Source organism: Ailuropoda melanoleuca, chromosome 8, assembly GCF_002007445.2.
Source record: "Ailuropoda melanoleuca isolate Jingjing chromosome 8, ASM200744v2, whole genome shotgun sequence".
Lineage (NCBI taxonomy): Eukaryota > Metazoa > Chordata > Mammalia > Carnivora > Ursidae > Ailuropoda > Ailuropoda melanoleuca.
In genome coordinates this window covers 62,320,666-62,344,677 of record NC_048225.1, presented here as the reverse complement: position 1 = coordinate 62,344,677, position 24,012 = coordinate 62,320,666, and the positions used below count along the sequence as shown (strand labels likewise).

The 24,012-nt window shown below is 38.1% G+C and overlaps 1 protein-coding gene and 1 long non-coding RNA gene across 2 annotated transcripts in view; one reads left to right on the top strand and one right to left on the bottom strand.

Annotated features, from left to right (window-relative positions):
* The window catches only part of LOC105236217, a 161,925-nt gene that overhangs the window by 113,819 nt on the left and 24,094 nt on the right, over positions 1-24,012 (bottom strand). The window lies entirely within an intron of this gene.
* Positions 7,231-23,972, top strand: LYVE1 (lymphatic vessel endothelial hyaluronan receptor 1). The gene is made up of 6 exons (XM_002916143.4): positions 7,231-7,582; positions 11,183-11,354; positions 11,464-11,603; positions 18,097-18,414; positions 19,251-19,329; positions 19,875-23,972. The coding sequence occupies exons 1-6, from the start codon at positions 7,501-7,503 to the stop codon at positions 20,059-20,061; spliced, it is 978 nt and encodes a 325-aa protein (XP_002916189.1). The 5' UTR covers positions 7,231-7,500; the 3' UTR covers positions 20,062-23,972.

Sequence of the window (24,012 nt, the reverse complement as noted above, 5' to 3'; positions counted from 1 at the left end):
GCTGTGCTAGAGACTGCTGAATTTTCACCAACATGATTTCCACAGCTAGACTATAGTTTTCAGTCTTTCTTGCAGCTAGATGTAGGGGAATATAGATTTTCAGATGTAATATCCTAAAAACATTCTCCTGCCCAATATTTCACACTGTCTTGTATTTCCTCTCTTCTTACCAAATTCAAAGGATTTAGTTGAGGACCTGAGGCCTGAGAAGATGGCAGAACCACTAGATGGAAGCTGGATCTTTGAATGGGTACTCACAGAATTCAGCTGTGACATAAGCAAGAAATAAAATTATAGTGTATCAAGCCACTGACATTCAGGAATACTTGTTATAGCAGTTAGCCTACTCTGATTAATGCACAGATTTGAACCACGAATGGGGTGCTTTAATAACAAGTTTTCAAAATATGAGGCACTGACTTAGCAGTCAAGGAGCAGAAAACAAGAAAACTAATTTCAGGAGCTAGAAATATGGTGACTCATGTGGTAAATAAAACAAAAATACTTAGTAAAGTGTTACCCATGATAATTTGAAAGGCAGCCCATGGGCAGCCTATAGTCCTGGGAGAAGTGGCTGGAATAAATCCATGTGAACCTTTATTGGCTGCCTTTGGCAAGGTATTGTAAGAAAAAGAAGCACTTGGGAAAGAATTGGCTATTTGGAAGTAGGGAAAAAAATACAGAGGGTTCAGATTGAAGGCTTAGAAAGCCTGACTGTTTCTAAACTCCGAACAGTAAGAATAAAAAGAGCATTCAGTGGGAAAGAACCAATAAAATTTTTCAGTTGAACTCTGATCAACTCAGCCTATGGCAAAGACCGGATTAAGGATATGGCCCTTCCAAATGTGGTTTCAAATGAACTCAGTGTAGGCACCATTAAATTAGAGAAAGAGAGAGAGGAATGGAGCTGAGAAAACAAAGAAATGCATATTGCTAATTATGACTGGGAAAGGATTTGGGGTATGATTATCGGCACATGGAATCAAATGGAAGCAAATAGGTCAGAAATCTAGGTTTGTGAGGAAATTATATTTACAAAGAAACATAAGTCAAGATGAACAAGTCCAACTGTTCAAATTAGAAAACAACTTTTGGAATCTTCAGCTTTATACTAACAGAAGGCAGACTGCAAAAGCTGTGCTATCCCCCCCTCCCCGGGAGGGCATACACCTTAATTTCTACTTCAAATGTGGCCAAGGAAGATTGTATACAATGAAGGTCTACAGAGATCAGTGGACACATGGGACATGGGAGTTTCTCTCAGAAAGCAGAATCAAGATCTAATCAAAGATAAATAATTGTAGTAGGAAGAATTTCTAAAACACCTCCCCAAGATGTTCCACCCCAATCTCTGAAGCTTTTGAATATGAAATATAACTTCTGTTATGTTATATGGTAAAACTGACCTTAAAATAGGGAAATCATCTCAGTGGGCCCAATCTAATCACATCAGCCCTTAAAAGCAGAGAGCTTTCTCTAGCTAATGGTAGAAGTAGAAGTCAGAGAGATTAGAGGTATGAGAAGGACCCAAAGTGTCACTGCTGCTTTGAAAATAGAGTTAGCCATAGGAAAAGAAAAGCAGGCAGTCTTTTGGAGCAGAGAATAGACCCCAGGTGACAGCCAGCAAGAAAAAAAGGACCTCATTCCTACAGCCTCAAAGTAATAAATTCTGCCACCAATCTAAATGAGGAAGAAAGTGGATTTTTCCCCAGGGCCTCCAGGTAAGAGCACACCACTGCCTACACATTGATTTTAATTTTGTGAGACCCACAGCAGAGAACCCAGTTGAGCCCACCCAGACTTCTGACCTACAGAACTCTGAGATAGTAAAAGGGTGTTGTTCTTTGAGAAGATCAACAAAATTAATAGATCAGTAGCCAGACTCAGAAAGAAAGAAAGAGAGGACTCAAAATCAGAAATGAAAGAGGAGAGATAATATGATTTTACTCATATGTGGGATTTAAGAAACAAAACAGATAAACATAGGGGAAGGGGAAAAAGAGAGAGAGAGAGGGAAACAAACCATAAGAGACTCTTAATGAAAGAGAACAAACCAAGGGTTGGTGGAGGGAGGTTGGTGGGGGATGGGCTAAATGAGCGATGGGTATTAAGGAGGGCACTTGTTATGATAAGCACTGGGTGTTATAAGTGATGAATCACTAAATTCTACACCTTTTTTTTTTTTTAATGATTTTATATTATGTTAGTCACCATACAGTGCATCCCCGGTTTCCGATGTAAAGTTCGATGATTCATTAGTTGCATATAACACCCAGTGCACCATGCAATACATGCCCTCCTTACTACCCATCACCAGCCTATCCCCTTCCCCCACCCCCCTCCCCTCTGAGGCCCTCAGTTTGTTTNAAATTCTACTCCTGAAACCAATATTACACTCTATGTTAACTAACTAGAATTTAAATCAAAATTTTTTTAAAAAGAGGAAAACTAACCAACACCTCAGAAATACAAAGGATTATAATATTATGAAAAATTATATGTCAATAAATTGGACAAACTAGAAGAAATGGATAAATTCCTAGAAAATATATAACCTACCAAAACTACATCAGGAATAGAAAATTTGAAAAGATCAAATACCAGCAATGAAATTGAATCAGTAATCAAAATACTCCCAATAAAAAAAAAAAGTCCAGGACCAGATTTTCCCAAATTTCCCAAATTTCCAAGGGAAAATTCTACAAAACATTTAAAGAGTTAACACTTATTCTTCTTAAACTATTCCAAAAAATAGAAGAGGAAGGAAAACTTCCAAATTCATTCTATGAGGCCAACATTACCCTGATACTAAAATCAGATAAAGACACCACAAAAAAAGAGAATTACAGGCCATTATCTCCAATGAATATAGATGCAAAAACCCTCAACAAAATATCGGTAAACCAAATCCAACAGTATATTAACAAAATCACTCACCACAATCAAGTAGGATTTATTCCTGGGATGCAAGGGTGGTTCAATATTTGCAAATGAATCAAAGTGATACATCACATCAACAAAAGAAAGGATATAAACCATATGATCATTTCAATAGATGCAGAAAAAGCATTTGACAAAGTAAACATCCATTCATAATAAAAACTCTCAGCAAAGGTTTAGAGAGAACATACTTCAACATAATAAAGGCCATATATGAAAACCCACAGCTAACACCATACTCAACTGTGAAAAACTGAAAGCTTTCCCCTAGGATCAGGAACAAGACAAGGATGTCCTCTCTCAGCTCTTTTATTCAACATAGTACTGGAAGGCCCAATCATAGCAATCAGACAAGACAAGACATAAAAGTCATTCAAATCAGTAAGGAAGAAGTAAAATTTCACTATTTGCAGATGATATACTATCTATAGAAAACCGTAAGACTCCACTAAAAAACTATTAGAACTGATAAATGAATTCAGTAAAGTCACAGGATACAAAATCAATATACAGAAATCTGTTGCATTTTTATACACTAATAAGCAGCAGAAAAAGAAATTAAGAAAACAGTACCATTTACAATTGCACCAAAAATAATAAAATACCCAGGAATAAGCATAATCAAGGAGGTGAAAGACCTGTAGTTTGAAAACCATAAAACACTGATGAAAGAAATTGAAGACAACACAAGAAATGAAAAGACATTCTATGCTCATGGATTGGGAGAACAAATATCGTTAAAATGTCCATACTACATAAAGCAATCTACAGATTTAATGCAATCCCTATCAAAACACTAACAGCATTTGTCACAGAATGAGAACAAATAATCCTAAAATTTGTATGGAACCCCCAAAGATCCCAAATAGCCAGAGCAATCTTGAAAAAGAAAAAAAAATGGAGGTATCATAATCCCATTTCAAGGTATACTACAAAGCTGTAGTAATCAAAGCAGTATGGTACTGGCACAAAACAGACACAATAGAACAGAACAGATCAATAGAACAGAATAGAGAGCCCAGAAATAAATCCACAATTATATGGTCAATTAATCTACAACAAAGGAGACAAGAATACGCAATGGGAAAAAGACAGTTTTCAGTAAATGGTATTGGGAAAACTAGATAGCTATATGCAAAAGAATGAAATCAGACCACTTTCTTACACCATATACAAAAATAAATTCAAAATGGATTAAAGTCCTAAATGTGAGACCTGAAACCATAAAAATCCTTGAAGAGAACACAGGCAATAATTTTTTTGACATTGGTGGTAGCAACATTTTTCTAGATATGTCTCCTGAGGCAAGGGAAATAAAAGCAAAAATAAACTATTGGGACTTCATCAAAATATAAAGTTTCAGAACAGCAAAGGAAATAATCAACAAAACTAAAAGACAACCTGCTCTTACAGAATGGGAGAAGATACTTGCAAATGATCTATCCAATAAATGGTTAGTATCCAAAATATATAAAGAAGTTATACAACTCAAAACCAAAAAAACAAAAACAAATATTTCAATTAAATAATGGACAGAAGACATGAACAGACATTTCTCCAAAGAAGACATACAAAGATGGCCAACAGACACATGAAAAGATGCTCAACATCACTCATCATCAGGGAAATGCTAATCAAACGACAATGAGATATCACTGCACACCTGTCAGAATGCCTAAAATCAAAAACACAAGAAACAACCAGTGTTGGTGACAATGGGGGGGAAAGGAACCCCCCTGCAATGTTGGTGGGAATGCAAACTGTTGCAGCCACTCTGGAAAACAGTATGGAGACTCCTCAAAAAAAATTAAAAACAAAACTACCCTACAATCCAGTAATTGCACTACTGGATTTACCTAAAGAATACAAAAACCCTAATTCAGAAGGATATAAGCATACTATGTCTACAACATTATTTACAACAGTCAAATTATGGAAGCAGCCCAAGTGTCCATCAACAGATGAATGGATAAAGAAGATGTGGCATATCATGCAGCCATAAAAAAGAACAAAATCTTGCCATTTGCAACAACATGGATGGATCTAAAGGGTATAATGCTAAGTGAAATAAGTCAATTAGAGAAAGACACTGTATGATTTCACTCATGTCTAATTTAAGAAGCAAAACAAATGAAGAGAAAAAGACTAAAACAGCAACAACAGACTCTTAAATACAGAGAACAAACTGATGGTTACTTCAGGGGAGGTGGGTAAGGAATGGGTGAAATAGGTGATGGAGATTAAGAGGTACACTTATCATGATAAGCAAGTAATGCATGGAAGTGTTTAATCACTATATTGTACATCTAAAACTAATATAACACTGTATATTATAGTGGAATTTTAAAAACAAATAAAAAAAAAATGGGTCTGGATATTCTGTTCACTATTCTCCTTTGCAACTTGATTGCTGTTCTCTTCATTTCGTGTAACTTTTCAAATTTCCCTTCTAATTCTACAATTTTTTTCTTTAATTGTTGATTCTCCTAGATTATACCATAAGCTCTTATTTTATTTTATTTATTTATTTTTTAGGGTAGATTGCCACTTTATTTTTTTCATTTAAATTCAATTAATTAACATATAGCATATTATTAGTTTCAGAGGTAGAGTTCAGTGATTCATCAGTCTTGTATAACACCCAGTGCTCATTACATCACGTGCCCTTCTTAAGGGACATTAAGCATGAGCTGTTATTTCAGAAGTGGATAGTGCTGCTGCAGTTTGGTTTTGGGTTTTTGTTTTTGTTTTCCATATCCTAAATACTGTTTCTCAAAACAGTGAAGGGAAATTAACTGGCAATATTTTCTTTATACCTCTACAGTTTAGCTTTTAGCTCCTGGCAACTAATTCTTCAGACACTTGCCTGGAGTGAGAGGCCTACAACTGAACACTGAGAATGTTCACATTTAACAAGAAAGGCAACAAGTTCCCATCAAGCATTCTCAATCACATTCCAGTGGTGGCTTAACTTCTCTCAATATGGATATCCAAAAAATAACCTACCAAAACAAGCAAAAAGAAGTAGAAAATTTGAACAGATCAAATAAGATTGTTTCCTCTTCCAGAAACTCAATATTAAGCACCAGCACCATCATGCAGACTTTTTTTATCTACTAACTCCTCTTCTAGAAATTTATTTCCAGAATTTAGGTCCTTGCCTTCCATGATTCATTTTTCCCTTCCTGTCTTCCTTCCTTCTTTCTTTTTGAAATACTTTAGCAAATGCTTGAAGGCTAACTTTCTTTCAGGCATGGTGTGAGGCTTTAAGAAAAATGATGAAAAAAAATGATTCCCGCCTTTTTGTCTACCTGGTTCATGGTGATAGAATCTCATATGTTTCTGAGGTACCTGTAGCCTGGGGCTTGTGCTCACCCAAGTAATGAGTTCTATAGATAGTTAAGTATTAGAGATATTTAAGAGTTATCCCCTAGTCTCTTACAAGTTACCTAAGTGCAGAGCAAATTCTTCTTTCATTACTGGTGTTTTCTGTACAGGTATCTACTTTTATGACTGATATCACTTGTACAGAAAATAAATTGTTATCCATCCATAAATGAATGACATTCATTTTGGAGAAAACTCATAGACCATTGCTAAAAGCATTATTTGCAAGCCAGAATTCCAAAATTACCACAAGACAAACCACTGGATATCCAGCTGGGAAAACAGAGAGTGCGGTCTGCTCATAAATAGTACAGATAAACGTCACGTTCATCAAAGAAGAAAGGGGAAATCTAAATTGAATTTTGGTCTACCAGAATGCAAGAGAAGTTATTAAAGAGTTATTATATAAAGGACCCCTGTGGTGATTTCTATTATAAAGTCAAAAATCCTTTTGTAAAGTGAAAAATGACTAAAATTTCATGAATTGTCCCCCAGTAGTGTTTTCTAAATATGAATTGTATGTCTTGTTTCTTTAAAGAAACAATCACTTGCAGTGGTGTAGAAATTCCAAATGTATAAGAAAAAAGGGAGGCATAAACACCCCGTACTCAGTATTTAAATGGGCATTTGCTTTCATGAGCCTCAGTATCATTCCTCCCCAGATCACAAAGATAAGCAGCTGGAGAAAAAAAATCACTGACTGTGGGAGGAAAGGAAACACAACCCATACTCAATCTCCTTTAGAGATGTACGTTCCTAGGAGTATATAAATGAATAGGCTCCACAGGTAATAACAATGAACTGTGTGAGAATGAGTTGGTGAGGGAAGTGCGAGGTGGCAGGGAATATGGGAACTGGGGAAACCTCCAGCAGTTCACGCTGTGCTATCTGCCTTCCTCATTCGTGTGTTTTCTGAGTCAGCATTAGTTAAATTTTCCAGAAAGCAATCCACAAAGTACAGCCTGGGCATTTAAGGGACGTCATTCATTTCCCCCAGTGACCTTGACAAGTCAGAAGCTTGAAAGCAGGGAAATCCGGATGTCTCAGTTATGAAGTAGCACAGTGAGGCTCTAATATATTTCCAGAAGTCTCCATCCAGACTGGTGATTATCTGCCTCCGTTACTGCCAGTGACCATCCAGGGTGTTTCTCTGGCTCAGAAGGGGTTGGCATAATGGCCAAATGCTTCAGCCTGGTGTTGCTTTTTGCCTCCATCTGGACCACAAGGCTCCTGGTCACATCTCTCCGTGTAGAAGGTAGGTTTCTTACCAGATTTTCAACCTGAGGCAAGGCAAGATCTTGCAAACTGTCCTAAGCCTACCAAATTATTAACTGTGGATTGCTGGGAGTAGGGGTTATCCTCAATGTCAACAGAAGATCTAGTTGGTAGGATTGCTCTGCCAAAAATGTTTTCACCATATTGTTGACTTCACCAAAATGATTCACATTTATCTTTATGTTATCTTGACTTTCATTTTTGGTTATGGGATCGTTTTTTTTTATTTTTTTATTTTTTTTTTAAAGATTTTATTTATTTATTTGACAGAGAGACAGCCAGTGAGAGAGGGAACACAAGCAGGGGGAGTGGGAGAGGGAGAAGCAGGCTCTCAGCAGAGGAGCCTGATGTGGGGCTCGATCCCAGAATGCCAGGATCACGCCCTGACCCGAAGGCAGACACTTAACGACTGAGCCACCCAGGCGTCCCAAGGGATCTTTTTTTTTTTTTAATGGGAATATCTTGAATCAAAAACATTGAGGAGAGATAATTTGTTTTTAAAAGTGTTTCATTGCAGAAATAAACCATGATTGTAATGAATTTTAAGTTTGGGGAAAATGGCCAACTTTCACTAAATATTGACCTGTTTTATATTTTTGGAAGTTTCAGCATAATTATTTTAATTTCGATTTTACTATACTACCATATATGTTTTTAATATGAAGTAAACAGCCAATTAACTGAAAAAAATGTGAAAATGTAGGTTTGAGAATTAGTCATTAGCTCCCTACAAAAGGAATGACTTTAAGTGATTTCTGGGCTTTTGAGATGCCTAAGCAGTAACCTCATTCCGCAATGTAGGCAAAAAAATTGTAACCACAAATCACTCAATTACAGCTACAGGCAAATGAAAATTTGAGCACTTTAAAAGGAAAATTGTGTGTTCCTATGCTAGAAGATGCTCTATGATATAAAATATCCTGGAATCAGACATCCTGAGTTGATTCATTTATTGTTGTATTTAATTTTATGTAATTGATTTTTTTCAAATACCAGAACTGTTACTCTCAAATAAGTTTCGTCCTCTTTGAAATTCCCCTGGGGATACTATTCACTTTTCCCCACAATGCTGCCATTACTCAAACTTCTGAAAATTGTTCTATGACAATGATTCCATCACAATCTTTAGACCATCTTTGATGATGGCAAAAATTTCCTAAGGAAATTAAACTACTATATATTACATATGTTATATATAATTTTTATATATGTAATATACAAAATTTCATTTAATCTTCTCAAGAAGACATTTTATAGATGAAGAAACAGGCTCAAGTAAGGCCAAGTGACTTGCCTAATGTGATACAGATGGTAAATAATAAAGCTTGGGTTTGAATTCCACTCTGTCTGATCCTAAGCATACGATATTTCTACTATGCCAGCTGTTTCCTAAAAAAATCTTAAGGAAGAGATTAGTGGAGTCGCTCTTGGATTCCAGCTCCCTCTTTTTGTCTTTAAATGAAATAGAAAAGCATAAAAATGACTACTATTTGTTGACGACCTATGATGGACCCAGCCCCTGCTAGGTACAAGTTATCTATTCTGACAAAATTCTGTGAAGAAGATATAACCATCTCCATTTTATAGATGAGAACACTAACTTGTCCAAGGTCCCAGAGCCAATTAATAACAGACGAAATAACCAAGGCTAGGTCTATTGCCCAGAATAGGTCTATCATTACTCTAAATAATAACTTTTAAGGTAAAAATGAGTTTTGATGAAAAAGTAGCAAGACCACTTTATAGTGTAATTAATAAACCTTCTTTGCAGGTATTCCCAAAAAAGCAGCCATGAGATTTGAGCAATAGCAAGCTCATGGACTAAATAAGCCAAATTCCAGGAAAAATGTGTGTTTGGAGAGTCCAGTTCTAGTTGTATCGTGTGTGTGTGTGTGCATGTGTGTTTGTGTGCATGCGTGCACACACGTGGGTGTGTTCATCTCCCCCATAATATAGCGGGAAGCAGAATAGTGCCCTAGTTAAGAACTGGGATTTTAGAGTCAGTCATAACTGGGTTTGTGCCCCCAATCTGCCTTGCTCTATATCCTTGGGCTTGGGAAAGTTACTTAATCTTCCTGAGCCTCCACTTTTTTTAAAGGAGACAGGGTTTGACACAGAGTAGCATAAACAGATGATAGATGTTAGAATTAATACTAACATTAGTATTAATATCAGTATTGGTAGAGGTATTAGTATTAGTGCATATAGTCGTAAGAGGATGTTTCGTCACAAACACTCATATTAGGGTGTTGGCTCTCTAGTTTCTCTTTTGGTGAGAGCAAGTTCTGGAAGCAAGTAAGGCCATCTACAACAATTGTACATCATATACACATCCCCTCTTCCAGCCCCCTGCTCCAGAGCATAGCAAGGTTAATGAAAGACTTAGAAATGTTCCTTTCATGTTTGCAAGAAGAAATTTTAAATACCAACCTAGAAACTGGTCAAAGCACTTGACTTGGCATCCAATGCACAGATCTGTGTACAAGCAACTTCGTGGAAGATTGTTATGCCCTCTTATGGACTTTTGTGGGTAAAGCCCAATAGGAAAAATGTACCTGAATGCAATACAACTTTGCAATTTCATACAAGTCTATAAATCCCAGAACCAAGAAAGGGGATCAAAAGAACTCTTGGATTCATTAACTTTTGAGTAAAATATATTCACAACACATCTGTTCAACTGCCTCAGCTTCCCTAGGGAGATCAATCATTAGCTGACTAAAACCAAAAAGCTTTGGAGATAACATAATGATGTTATTTATGATTTACTGAGCATATACTATGTGGCAGGTACTATGCTAAGCATTTTTATTTAAAGTAACTCTTTCAACTCTCCCTACACTATAAAATAGATACTGTTACTTTCTCAATTTTATAAATAAGGAAACTGAGGCTCAAAGAGATGAAGTAATTAGCCTAAGATCACAGAGCTAGCAAGTGACATAGGCCAGATTTAAATACAGTGCTGACTATAAAACTCAACTTACTTTATTTGGTTTCTTTGCCATGCAAGTTTTACTGCCCAGTTCCTCCAGGAACTTCTGAGTAAGCCTGCCCCCCAATGGTCAGAGAAGACCTGGGACTGAGAATGCTCACATTCTGTTATACCAAGAGCAACATTTCGCAGCTCATCTCAGAAATTAGTGGTATACCCAAGCCACATTGATTTGAGGTATTGTTAATTAGTCTATTAACCAGAGCCCTGAATTCTTTCTCAAAGTCTCAGACCTTTCATTTTATAGACTCCAAAAAGGTTTGCAGCAACTGCATCACCTAGACCCAACCCCAGGAACTGGTAGCCAAAGCCTCCACATAAGGAAGAAGGCACCTTAATGCAGTGGGGCATGATAGACTCAGATCTGATGAGAGGTACAACTTGGACAAGAGCAAGGACCCCGCTAACCCAGCAGAATGTCCTTGTGGGAAATGCCTGGCCTGTGTTCTGTTATATCCAAACTTCAATCCCAGCCGTGAGGACCTCACTGCTATATCAAGACAATAATGTTCTACAAAGAAGAACAGCCTACAGGCTGGGAACAAGGACAGCAGCAAATTGAGGACTTCTGTGATTCCTTTGCAGAACTTTCCACCTCAGGGCCATGCAGAATTATGGGGGTCAACCTTGTGAATAAAAAGACAGCCCCGCAGCTGAATTTTGCAGAAGCCCAGGAGGCCTGTAGGTTGATGGGACTAACTTTGGCCAGCAAAAACCAGGTTGAAGCAGCATGGAGGTTTGGCTTTGAGACTTGCAGGTGAGAAACAACTAGATTCATAAACACTGATGGAGCTCTTTCAGCGCTGTGTTCTTGTTCAGCAATAGAAATAAATGTATCCATTCAAATAATGTGTATTCTGTTGTAGCTATGGTTGGGTTGCAGATAAGTTCTTGGTCATCCCTCGGATTCTCCCGAACCCCAAGTGTGGGAAGAACGGGACAGGTGTCCTGGTTTGGAGAAATTCAGTCAGCAAAAAGTTCTTGGCCTACTGTTACAACTCATCTGGTAAGTCAGATCTATAGCCTCTCAACGTTTTCTCTAGCTCTATGATCCATCTAAGAAGAGTAACCCTGAGCAGCAGAAGAAATCATGGTGATGGTCATTTAATGCCTCTGTGACCTGGCTAGAGGGGCCATGTGGCCCTCAGAGGAAAAAGTTAGGGAAAATATGATTAAATGGCAATATAGGGGGAGAGCATCCCCAGGAGGCTCCATCACCCATGCCCCCCATCTTAGAAGGTAAGGAAATATCCACTATAGACAAAGCAATGTATGGAGTTATCCCAGTGAACCTTGATAATCTTTCTCTGAGGTACATTTTGTCACCCCCATTTCGTAGAAGGGGAAATTTAGCTCAGAGGACATAAGTACATTTGTCTACATTCTCACTACTACAAAGATTTTAACAGAGGTCTAACTCTCAAACTTAACCTTCATTTTTTTTAGAGGAGAAGAAATTCAGATGCTACACTTAACCTCTTCAAGGATAAGACCATTTTACGAAGGAAGGAGTTAAAGCTAGAAAATAGAATTGGTTTGCTCATAGTCACACATTTGTTCTCTTAACCTTGCTTGGAGACCACAACCATTTTATCGCAAGTGCTTTACCTAAGGAACATCTCAAAAGTTTTTCAGTTTATCATAAGAACTTCTGCTGATTTATTATTCTTCATACATACTATAAATCTGACATTCTGAGGGTCAGACAGCCAAGTGGTCACACACAAGGATAGATTCCAAAGTCATACTCTAAGATCAAGAGATAAATATGCACTAGCAACATTATGTTGCCCAAAGGCAACATAGGGTCCAAGCAGTTCTCCGAATCAGGAGGCTTTGACCTAGAAAGAGACCTGAAAGACACTTTGTCTTCTTTCCTCATTTCATGGATGAAATGACAGCTCAGGTTGGAGGTTTGGCTTGCTCAGTTGGTGGCAGAGTCAAGACTGGAACATAAAGCTTCTTTCAACATTTGTTTCACCATCATCCTCCTATCCTCTGCTTCTTCTGCCCACCACTTTTGGCTGGGGAATTGGTAGTTCACAAGCCTGTATATCTCATAGCCAGCTCATGCCTGTCAAATGACCTGGTATTTTAACTTTCTGGCTTTCCTCCCAGCTGTCAGTGTGATTATATGATACCCAGCCCTCTGGACTTCACAAAATGGGGTCAGAGGAAGAGAACTTGGATTTGTGTGTTTCCTCGTGGTTTCATTTAACTTGTACTTCCATCCCCTATATTTCCTGTAAAATTAAAGTTAGATCCAGAGGCTTGATTCAACTCTTGTTCAATATTTTTGGTAAAAAGACTACATCAAAAACTAATAAGGTACTATACAGTGGCTAACAGATAATAATAATAAAAAAACTTCATAGATGATATCGTGTACTTTAGATCACTTCTCAACAAAACACACTTAATGTCAGTATGTCCCATTGTTAATATGCTAATTTTGATCATTTGAATAAGATGCCAGACCTCTCTAAATGAACTCAGAAAGATATGTTTTTCCCCTTGCAATGAGTAGGTAATCTACACTGTGATATTTTGGCACCATGCAAATATTCTGACTGCAACCATCTTGTACCTAGTAGTTTAAGCAGCCATTGGTAATTCTTGCTGGAATCAGTTATTATATGTAGGGTTACAAGATGGTGACTTTCTAAATCTTCCTTCTACATTTATTAGCTGGCATTCTTTGATAAAGAAGAATTTCTCTCTTTCTCCCTCTCTCTCTCTCTCTCTCTCTCACACACACACACACACACACACACACACACACCCCTCTTCCCTCCTCCTTATACTACTATGGACACATGACATTTTACTTATTTCTGTGTATTCAACGTGTTATAATCAATTTTACAATTATCATTCTTTTATTCTTTTTGATGCTCAAATTGTCCCAAATTTGGTGAGTAGGAGCCCCTCTAGTTGACTTCTGTGTCCTTTATTCCATTAGTATTAGAGCAATTCCTTTCTTTCTAACATAATAACAGCATGTCCCAGACTTACTTTGTACTTCTCTGTCCCTGGTGTGGAATCAGCCATTTATTGCTCCGAGAAGCCCAGGTTCTTTGTAATGGAAAATGTGAATTAGAAACCAAGATCAGGATTCAAATAACTCTCATTACCACTGGAATTTTCATTGCTTCTCAGTATTTGTAGTGGATAGTTTTGTATATGTTTACACATATATACATATATCTAAAAATTATGAATTTGTATTGATATTTTCAACTCAAATTTAACAATTCAAATTTTTTCTTAGTTTGTTTTATACCTGCATCTTTTTTCTCTTACACAGATCTTAGTTCCCAATAAATAATAGTAATATACTTCCTTATCCTATAATAGTTTCAAAATTATAAAACAAACATTATTAGGAATAATGAATCTATTGAGTGAAACTTGAGATTTCTTTGCATTTCTTTCAGTCCCCAGAATATAGCCCTATAAGGGTGTACTGTCAAAAAACTACGTGCAAAAATGACTTGAAAAATTCACAACTCTGTGTGGATATATTATCGTTCTGAAATAAATTAGGCTCACCTGCTTCTGTTTGCCATCTTTGTGAGGATCAGAGTTAACCTAACCCTTATCCTAACACTACTCCTAAACTCATCCTATGTTTCTTTGTTTTTGTAACTTTCTTTTTTATGGCTAACTTGTGAGGTCTGAGGATTAGAATAACCCTAAACCTGACCCTACACCTTATCCTAATTGTCTTTTTTTTATTGCTATCTTTTGTGGGCTTTGGGAGACTAGACCAAAGTGCTTTGAATGCTCTGCATGCAGCATCTGTTTCATGCTGTTCCAACTCTGCCGCAAGGCCCATCTTCCTCCCCACTGAGCTAACTGCTACTCCTTATTCAATTCTCAAGTGCCAGCCTCTTCAAGAAGCCTTGCCATACCCCTTACTCCTATCCTTCCTCTTGAGAGTCCAACACACCCTGTGTTTAATATCAGAGTCCTTGGCACATTCTAAAGAAATTCTATTCATAGTTTAGAGGGGAAGGAGAGCTAGGTCCTAACACTCCTAGGTGTGCCCTCAACCCAGTAGGATCACAGGATCAGACTGCTATTGCTCCCTCACACTGTGGCCCTCTTGGCCACATATAATGAACAGGGAGGCAAAGGAAACTAATTCTTAGATAGATCCTATCTATCATGCCCATACATTATGCTAGGCCCTACGCATTTATTATCTCATTAATTCTCAGTAAAATGACACAAATGTATCATTTCTATTTTCCAGGAGAAATGACTGATGTTTAGCGCGCATTTTGCTATGGTCATAGTCAATAAAGGAAAGAGCCAGGATTTAAATATTGAGCCATACTACTTCCATGTAGCACTTTCCATGGTGATTACTACACATCAATAACATACCAGGCCTGGGTTGGGTTCTGGGCATCATGTTTTTTAAAAGCTCCCCAGATGATTCCAATGTATAGCCAGGGTTCAAAATCACTATTTCCTAGGAGATCTCTAAGTTTTAGGATTCCAGGTACTTCTAGATTCCCCTATTTCTTTGCAATTGCAATAACCCTCCTTGTTCCTGGATTATACTCTCTCCCCATTGCATTTCATCCTCCACATGCCTCCACTGATAACTGTATTACTCCTCTGCTCCACAGCCCTTGTGTGACTTCCTATTTGAGACTATGATGTAAACTATGAAGCCTTTTACACACAAAAGTGAGCATGTATGAGAACTCCTGCTGTATATCAGTTGGGAGGTTTGTGGACCCAGTTGAAAATCCCATCTCCTACAAAATAAATTCCAAATGCTTTAACATGGCCATTATGAATGTCAATACTCTGGCTCCACCCTATCTTCCCAGTCATCTCCTTGCAATCTTCCACGCTCCCAATCACAACCCTACCCTCCAGCCACACTATACTCCTTGTCATTTTTCAGTATAACTACATTTTCCAACTTCCGGATTCTTGGGTCATGCTATCCCTAATGACTGGAATATTCTGTTACGTCTTCCCTACTAGATGATCTACTGCTGTGTTCCAGCCATGCTGGTCTGCTATTCATCAAACACACTGAGTTCATTCAACTTTGGGCTCTTGCCTGTTCTCTTTACTTGGAATACTTTTGCCCTAGATCTTCAATGACTGGCTACTACTTATCATTTAGGTCTCAGCCTAAGTATCACTTCCCCACTTTCTCTTATCATCCTATTCAAAGTATCCATCTCCCATTCCCTACCCCTACCAGTTTAATCTTTATCCTGTTTAATTTTCTTCTTAACATTTATCATCCTCTAAAGTTTCTGGCTTTTTTTTTTTTTTTAAAGAGAGATGGAGAGGGCCAGGGGTGGTGCAGAGAGAGAGGGAGAAAGAGAATTCCAAGCAGGCTCCATGCCTGGCACGGAGTCCTACACTGGGCTCAATCTCACAATTCTGAGATCACGACCTGAGCTGAAATCAAAAGTTAGATGCTTAACCAACTGAGCCACCCAGGCGCCCCTGGCCTTTTTTTTTTTTCTTCTTCTTAATCTATCCTTCCATTAGCATATAGGCCCCTTAAAAAGTAAGGACTCTGTCTTCTTTGTACCATGAGTATTTGGCACAGAGTTGGTGCTCAATAAATATTTGTTGAACAAACATGTTAATCCCCCATACCATCTCCTCTGTGAATCCCCTACCTTTAACAAAATACCTTTAACAAAATACATCTGTCTGATGGAAACTGAAACTATGCTGTATGTCTCTGTATTTTCAGTTCCCAACATAGTATGTTGTACTCAGTATTTCTTTCCCCTGATATTAAAATATTTTCATTTTTTGAAGGAAAAACTTAGCATGTGCTCAAGAATAAGAAATGTAACTAAAGGGGCGCCTGGGTGGCACAGCAGTTAAGCGTCTGCCTTCAGCTCAGGGTGTGATCCCGGCGTTATGGGATCGAGCCCCACATCAGGCTCCTCCAGTATGAGCCTGCTCCTTCCTCTCCCACTGCCCCTGCTTCTGTTCCCTCTCTCACTGGCTGTCTCTATCTCTGTCAAATAAATAAATAAAATCTTTAAAAAAAAAAAAAAGAAATGTAACTAAAAGTTCAAGGCAAAAGTCAAGGATGATGTGTGTTTGAATAGAGATGTTTAAAAAGTAAAATAAATATTATAAAATTCTGACTTAATGTGTGTATAGTCAAAATGTTTTATCAGTAGTATCTATGACCTTCATTGATAATTTATTGTATTTTTCAAAAATGAATGGAATAACTTTTTCTTCTTAACTGACATTCTAGCTGATGCTACCCATTGCCAGAAATAAGCAGGAATTTAAAATAGATGGAAATTCATATTATAATACATTACATGGATCTGTCATTTACCAACTAATATGAATTTCGGCAAGATATTCAATTTCACTAAACTTCAGTTTCCTCCTATAAAATGAGACTTTAATAAAATTGTTAAATGAAGTGTCACAACTGACTCAGATAAGATGCTCAAAAAATGTTGTGTCCTCTCTATCACATTCAACAGATTAGAAAGCAAATCTATATCCCTCCTCTGCTCCCCTAAAAAAATTTTATTTTGAAGAGCACAGAGAAATCTGGTTTTTGATCTTTGTCCTGAAGTGTATATTGTCATGTGTGTATATTCAGTTTCCCCATCTACTCCTTCCATCCTGTCACTTCTCCATCCTTTCTTTATTCATTAAATATTTATCAAGCATGAACTATGAGTTAAGCACAGAGAACATACCACGATGACCAAGACAGACAGGGCTCCTGCTTCCAGGGAGCTCAGTCCAGTGTAGAGCAGTGCAATGAGAACCTTGACAAGGGAAGTATAAGGAGGTACAAAAACATATGCCTAGGGACCCAATCTAGTCATCAAGTCTAATAAAGAGATATTCAATCTGAGACTTGAGGGATAAGTAAGCGCTAAGTAAAGAAGGGCAAAGAGTCTTACAGGTAAAGAAAGCATCATGGCCAAAGGCTTGGATATGACAGAAAGCATATCAAAAAACAGAAGAAATCTGAGAAGGCAGGAGGAATGAGAGACACACTGATCAGATAAGGCTAGCCATGTCAGCAGGGGACAGATCACTGGGGGCCTTATAGGCCGTGCAGTAGAGGCAGTCACTGAAGGATTCTAAGGAAGGAAGTGACATGATTAGATTTGCATTTTTTAAATCTTTTTTTTTTTAAAGATTTTATTTATTTACTTGACAGAGACAGAGACAGCCAGCAAGAGAGGGAACACAAGCAAGGGGAGTGGGAGATGAAGAAGCAGGCTCATAGCAGAGGAGCCTGATGTGGGGCTCGATCCCACAACGCCGCCGGGATCACGCCCTGAGCCGAAGGCAGACGCTTAACCGCGGTGCCACCCAGGCGCCCCCTAGATTTGCATTTTTTAAGATCATTCTGGCTGCACTATAAGGGGACTGGAGAGGAGTAAGACTAGAGGCAGGAAGAACAATCAGGAGGCTGTTTTAATACTTACTTGTTACTTTATTTTTCCCTCCCCCAACAGATACTTGGATTAACTCATGCCTTCCAGAAATTATCACCACCAACGATCCCATATTCAACACTGAAGAGGCAACATACACAACAGAAGTGATTGTCAGTGACAGTGCGTACTCAGCTTCACCTACTGACGCACCCTACTCTGCTACACCTACTCTTGCTCCTACTTCTGCTCTGGTTGCCACTTCTACTCGAAGGAAAAGAAAATTGATTTGCATAACAGAAGGTTTTGTGGAAACTAGCACCATATCTACAAAAACAGAAACCGAGTCATACATTGAAAATAAAGCAGCATTCAAGAATGAAGCCGTCGGGTTTGGAGGTAAAAGCTTTGTGTTTGCACGGTATGTGTGTGTGTGTGTGTGTGTTTATGTATAACAGACAGTACATAAAAACCATGCTGTCTCCAGATTAGGTACTTAGGACCTGCCAAACACAAGTAAAACCTTAATGCAAACTCAATTTTCAAAAAGTCATAGAACTTGAGGACCCTAAAAAACCTTAATGATTAAACTAAAAATCATAAGTATAAAATAGCTTCACTTTAAAACTCAAAGCCTTTTAAAAATAAATCACTATCTATCAATACATCAAAGTTCTTTTAATTTTTTTTAAAGATTTTATTTATTTATGTGACAGAGAGACAGCCAGTGAGAGAGAGAACACAAGCAGGGGAGAGGTAAAGGAAGAAGCAGGCTCCCAGCCGAGGGGCCCGATGTGGGGCTCGATCCCATAACGCCGGGATCACGCCCTGAGCCGAAGGCAGATGCTTAACGACTGCGCTACCCAGGCGCCCCAAAGTTCTTTTTAAAATATTACCTTAAATGCCTATGATTAAAAAGTTTGTCTTCCTATTTAAAAGGAAGAGTTTGCACTTAATTAGCTCCAAACATATCATCTCAAGGCCACAGAGAGGAAATGGCCTCTCTCACATTGCAATTTATAGAAGAGAGAGAGCGCGCGAGGCAAGGCCAAGGATTTCTATAGGCAAGAAGCAAAGAAGCAGATGTGGGCCCAACATTCTAAGTAGCCCCTTCGTGATCACAGAGAAGGCTTTTCTCCTGCATTATCTGTTGTCTGGATCGGTAGAATCATTTGAAGAGTCAGACACAACAATGCCTAAGCAAAGGACCAATAGGCCATGTCTGTTTCCTCCAGGTGTCCCCACGGCTCTGCTAGTGCTTGCACTCCTCTTCTTTGCTGCTGCAGCTGGTCTGGCAGTTTGCTACATCAAAAGGTGGGTTTGTTGGCACATTGTTGGTCTTATAATCTATGTCATATTCCTATCTTGTGTTTTTCCAGGGTTGTTGTTAGCATTTTCTTGGTCAAAACAGAAACGATGGTCTTCTTATATTGTAAATTTTCTCCCTCATCTCACCTTTCCTCCCACCACCTGATCTTTTCCTACTGTTTCAGCACATGCCTGTCATCCAGCCTTTAGCAACAGGTTAATGCTGCCCCTTTGAAAATCAAGAGATAAAAAGAACAGACTGACATCTAGGGGGAAAATACATGTTTTATTTTGATTCTCAATTCTTTATTGTTGGTGGGAGGGTTTTGAGGTCAGCCTCAAGTCTGGCCCGCAAACTTACTGTCTCATCTAAATGAATCCACTAAGGTGGGGATGCATTAATGTACTTGAGTGTGCATATGTTAGCATCTCTCTGAAATAAAGGTATCTAGTATACTGTGCTAATACGGGCCTTCACAGACAAAGCATTATCTATTGGCGTATGTGTTACATATAAACCTCTCACTTTAATTTTATAATTATGCCTATAGGTATGTGAAGACCTTTCCTTTTACAAACAAGAATCAGCAGAAGGAAATGATTGAAACCAAAGTAGTAAAGGAGGAGAAGGCCGATGATAGCAACCCTAATGAGGAATCAAAGAAAACTGATAAAAAGCCAGAAGAGCCCAAGAGTCCACCCAAAACTACAGTGCGATGCCTGGAAGCTGAAGTTTAGAAGAGAAAAAAATGAGAGGACACACCAAGCCTGATTACTTTCCTGATACATATCCTGGCCCCAGATGGGGAAACTTAAAGGGCCAAAGAACCAAACAAGAAAGTCCACCCTTGGTTCCTAAATGATTGAATCAACTCAGGGCTACCTTTGGACTATGAAGTTCACCAAACGGAATTCCCTTCTTACTGCAATCAGTTCTGTATCCTATCCTCCTACCTCCAAAGCTTCCCACAGACTGTCTAGCCTGGCTATGTCCTAATAATATCTCTGTGGGAGAAAGGAGCTTTGCAAAGCACAGGGACCTAAAACAGCTAATCAGAACACATTTATAAAGAGGCTTTTGGTTGGCTGAGAACAGGTGAGTTGAGAACCAAGAAACCACTGAGACCAAGGCTTTCTCTAATTCCACAAGCCAGATCGTTTCTTCACTCTGAAAAGGTAACACACATCATCTGGCATGCCCTTCTGAGCCAGGCAAGAACAAAAGGAGGAAAGAAAAGTTCAGCAGCTGAAAGCCATGGAGATTCCCATGACTTGAGACCTGATCTCTATAAAGCCAAAATAAGTAAAGAAAAAGAATGAGGCCAAGGATGTTGCCAGCATATTGTCAGCAGGGACTATAAATACAGATAGGGTCAAAGTAGTCATCTCTGAATAATCTGAGTTGGAATCACTTTTTAGAATACACACACTCTCTCTTTTCTTTCTCTTGCTGCTATTTTCTCTAGAAGTATACACTTTTACAAGGAACCAAAACAAATTTCTTACAAATTTTTGAGTTTTATCTGAGAAACTATTACTGAGGAAAATTACTGTGTTAAAAAGCAGTAAAATTTAACAAACATTTATTGAATATATCAGGTGCTGGGTATTACATTCTATAATTGAATGTTATTTATCAAAAACTTGTATACAGTAAAATGTATGAAGCTAATTTTTTCAGTTTTGATATTCCTAGCTTATCTACTTGCAAAACTAATTTTTTACTAAGACTAATCTATTCATTATTTTCTCTAACATGGCAGCCATTATAACCTTAATTTATTATTAACATACTTAAAAAGTACATTATTACCTCTATACACTGAAGCAATTTTTAAAATGTCATTAACAAATGTATCACCAGTTCTCCTTTTTTCAGCAAGAAGAGCCCAAAAGGTGCAGAGATATTTGTGTCAAAAAATAAAAGTATTTAGAAAATTTCTTTGCTCTCTTATTTACATAGCTGCATTAGACCTTCCATGCAAAATTGAAGTAATCTGTTTTTTTGCCAAAGTAAGAAGGACAACTTTGGTTGTTGAAAAGCAAATATTTGTAAACCAGGTAGTACACATCTCACCATAAGGGGCTATTCTTGCTTCAGGTGATCTTATTTTAAGTCAGTCAAGTATGCACACATAAAACAGTTCTTTACTTAGGATTTGGGTTCTACATTATAATCCATGTCAGAGCTCACAGGGAGCTGAGGATTCGGGATTGTTCATTTGTGCTGTTTCTCTAGCTTTCTCTGTCCCTCTCTTGGGTCTTCCCTTTCGGACTGCTAATATCTTCTTCCCCTCACCAGTGACCCCATAGCTAGTTAGATCTATGATACTTTCAGCTCACAGACCATAAACTGCTGGCACATTCTTTTGCAGTTGGCCCCCAGAGTATTATCTTAAATTTTGATTTAATTGCCAAGAATGCAAAATCAAGGGGTGCCTGCCTGGCTCAATCAGTAAAGCATGTGACTCTTGATCACGGGGTTGTAAGTTCAAGCCCCATGTTGAGTGTAGAGATTACTTAAAAACTTTTTTAAAAAATCAAGAGTTTTCACATATTTATATTCCTGGATTGCCTTGAAAAAATGGGAAGATCTGGAGATTGAGAGCCCATATTGCCCCACAGCAATAATTATCTCAGACTAAGTAGTGGCTGCCCCCTTTAAAAGGGCCTCACTTGCTTCACTTTACCACAGTCTTCGCGCTCTATTACATCTTCATGCCAAAATAAAGTTGCCCTGTCCTATGGATCTCCATAACACTATTGCCTTTTTTTCCTTCACACCCAGCCCATTTCACTCTTTACAATCTTCCTGGCACTGAGGTCTGTGAGTTTGAAATGCTGGTTTGTCAGTCCTTAAGTTTTATCAGCCTCATCTAGTTCTTAGGGAGCAAAGAAGAAAAAGCAGAAAGAGCCTGTGTAATGGCCTTCCCTCTATGTATGTTAGCTGAAAAAATAATCAGATCTTCCACACTAGATCTCCCATCTTGTGGGCATCTACCATATGCTACGATTCTATCATCTACTATTTATTTAGACAGATATATGCCCTACTCAGGAGGAGGAAGAGGGAAGGAGAAAAACCTCACCCATCCACATATAATCACAAGCCAGCCCAGATGCCGATTGCAAACATATTGATGAAATATGTAACTTTCATCATTATGGAAGAAAGGTAAGGAGAAAAGAAGGAGAGGAAGGAAGGAAAGGAGGAAGAAAGAAGGGAAAAACACTGAGTACCTACTAAGTGATAGTCATTTTCACATGTTGCCCTATTTAATCATTGTTTCCCCTGAGAAGAATTATTACTGTCATTTTTTTATTAATTGGGAAATTGGATTTAGAGGAGTTAAATCACTTTTCTATGTGCCAAAGGCAGGATTCAATCCCAAGTCAGAATGACTGCAGAGCCCATACTCCTTTCCCTATACCACCACACTTCTTTTGCAAATGACAATATAGCAGTGTCAACTATTCCAGGATGTAAGCTTGAAATTCGTCACTTGCCAAAACAAATAAGAAAAATAACTCAGGACTCCTGTCTCAACTTCAGGGAATTTTTCTTAAATCCATTTGCAATAACAAGGAAAAAAAGAGAACCACTAAAAATCTTTGAGAACTATTCCCTCATTGATGCAGTCACCAACCTCAGCAAAGACTTACCTGGTCCAGCTCATATGGCTAGAAAATTTAAGTCTCACAAGGATCAAAGATAAGCTTCTCAAATTCTTCACAAAGTTAAAAAAATGAAGTCAAATGTTATAGATAGCTAGAAGTACAGCCTGCTCTAAAAGCCTCCTTCTTCCTAGTCAAATTCTCTTTATTCTTCATTGAACAAAGAGAAATTGGAAGTATATGACAGATGACCCCAATTCAGACCTACAGTCCAGCCTACCAAAGCCAGTCTTCAAACAAGGCAGGTAGACAGCCATCTAATTACGTTTCTAGGTGGTGCACAGGATCTCCCTGCCCAGAAATACCTCCTCTTCATGCCTGTTTCCCTGGCTCAAACAGTATACATCCACTTCCTTGTGAAACTACCTGCTTTTTATAAAAAACCAGGCCAACTATCACATATAAACATGCTGATGTAGTTCCAATAAAAACAAACTGGTTTCTAAGGACAGAAAGCTCAAGAAAAGCTGGTGACTTGAGGCCCAGCACATGCTTGCACATAATGGGAGTTTATAAATGCCCTTTGGCTTGAATAGGATTGAATCACATTGATTCCCAGAGCAAAGAATCCTACATGTTATTGCCCTTCTCTAAACTTTATCTAGTGCCCAAAGCAAAATCAATTGCTCTAGGAGAAAGCAGGTTTCTAAGGACAACAATAACATGCAAGTAAATAAATTCTTACCAAGAAATGAGAGAGTCACTTACACACCAAAAAAGAAAAGGTTAAGTTTCCTAAAAGGAACAAAAGCAATTATTTGCTAATCCAATGTCCTAGTTAAATGTAAATAAAGTTTAGTTGTTTACCTTACAATAGTCTATATGTAAGGTCAGGTTTGATCTAAGAACATTTTAACCTACTAAAACTACCTGAGAGCACTCTCCTCTATGTATGTTCCCCAGGAAATGCCCAAATGTCCAGACAGTGCTGATGTGATTTAGGATGTCCCCCTTCAGTATCTACGCCATTTACTTTTTAAAAATAAACTTTTTTAGAATAATTTTAAATTTACA

Coding starts and splice junctions, on each gene's coding strand:
- LYVE1 (XM_002916143.4), top strand. CDS start 7,501: ATGGCCAAATGCTTCAGCCTGGTGTTGCTTTTTGCCTCCATCTGGACC. Junction 7,583..11,182: donor CACATCTCTCCGTGTAGAAG/GTAGGTTTCTTA, acceptor ATTCCTTTGCAG/AACTTTCCACCTCAGGGCCA. Junction 11,355..11,463: donor TTTGGCTTTGAGACTTGCAG/GTGAGAAACAAC, acceptor ATTCTGTTGTAG/CTATGGTTGGGTTGCAGATA.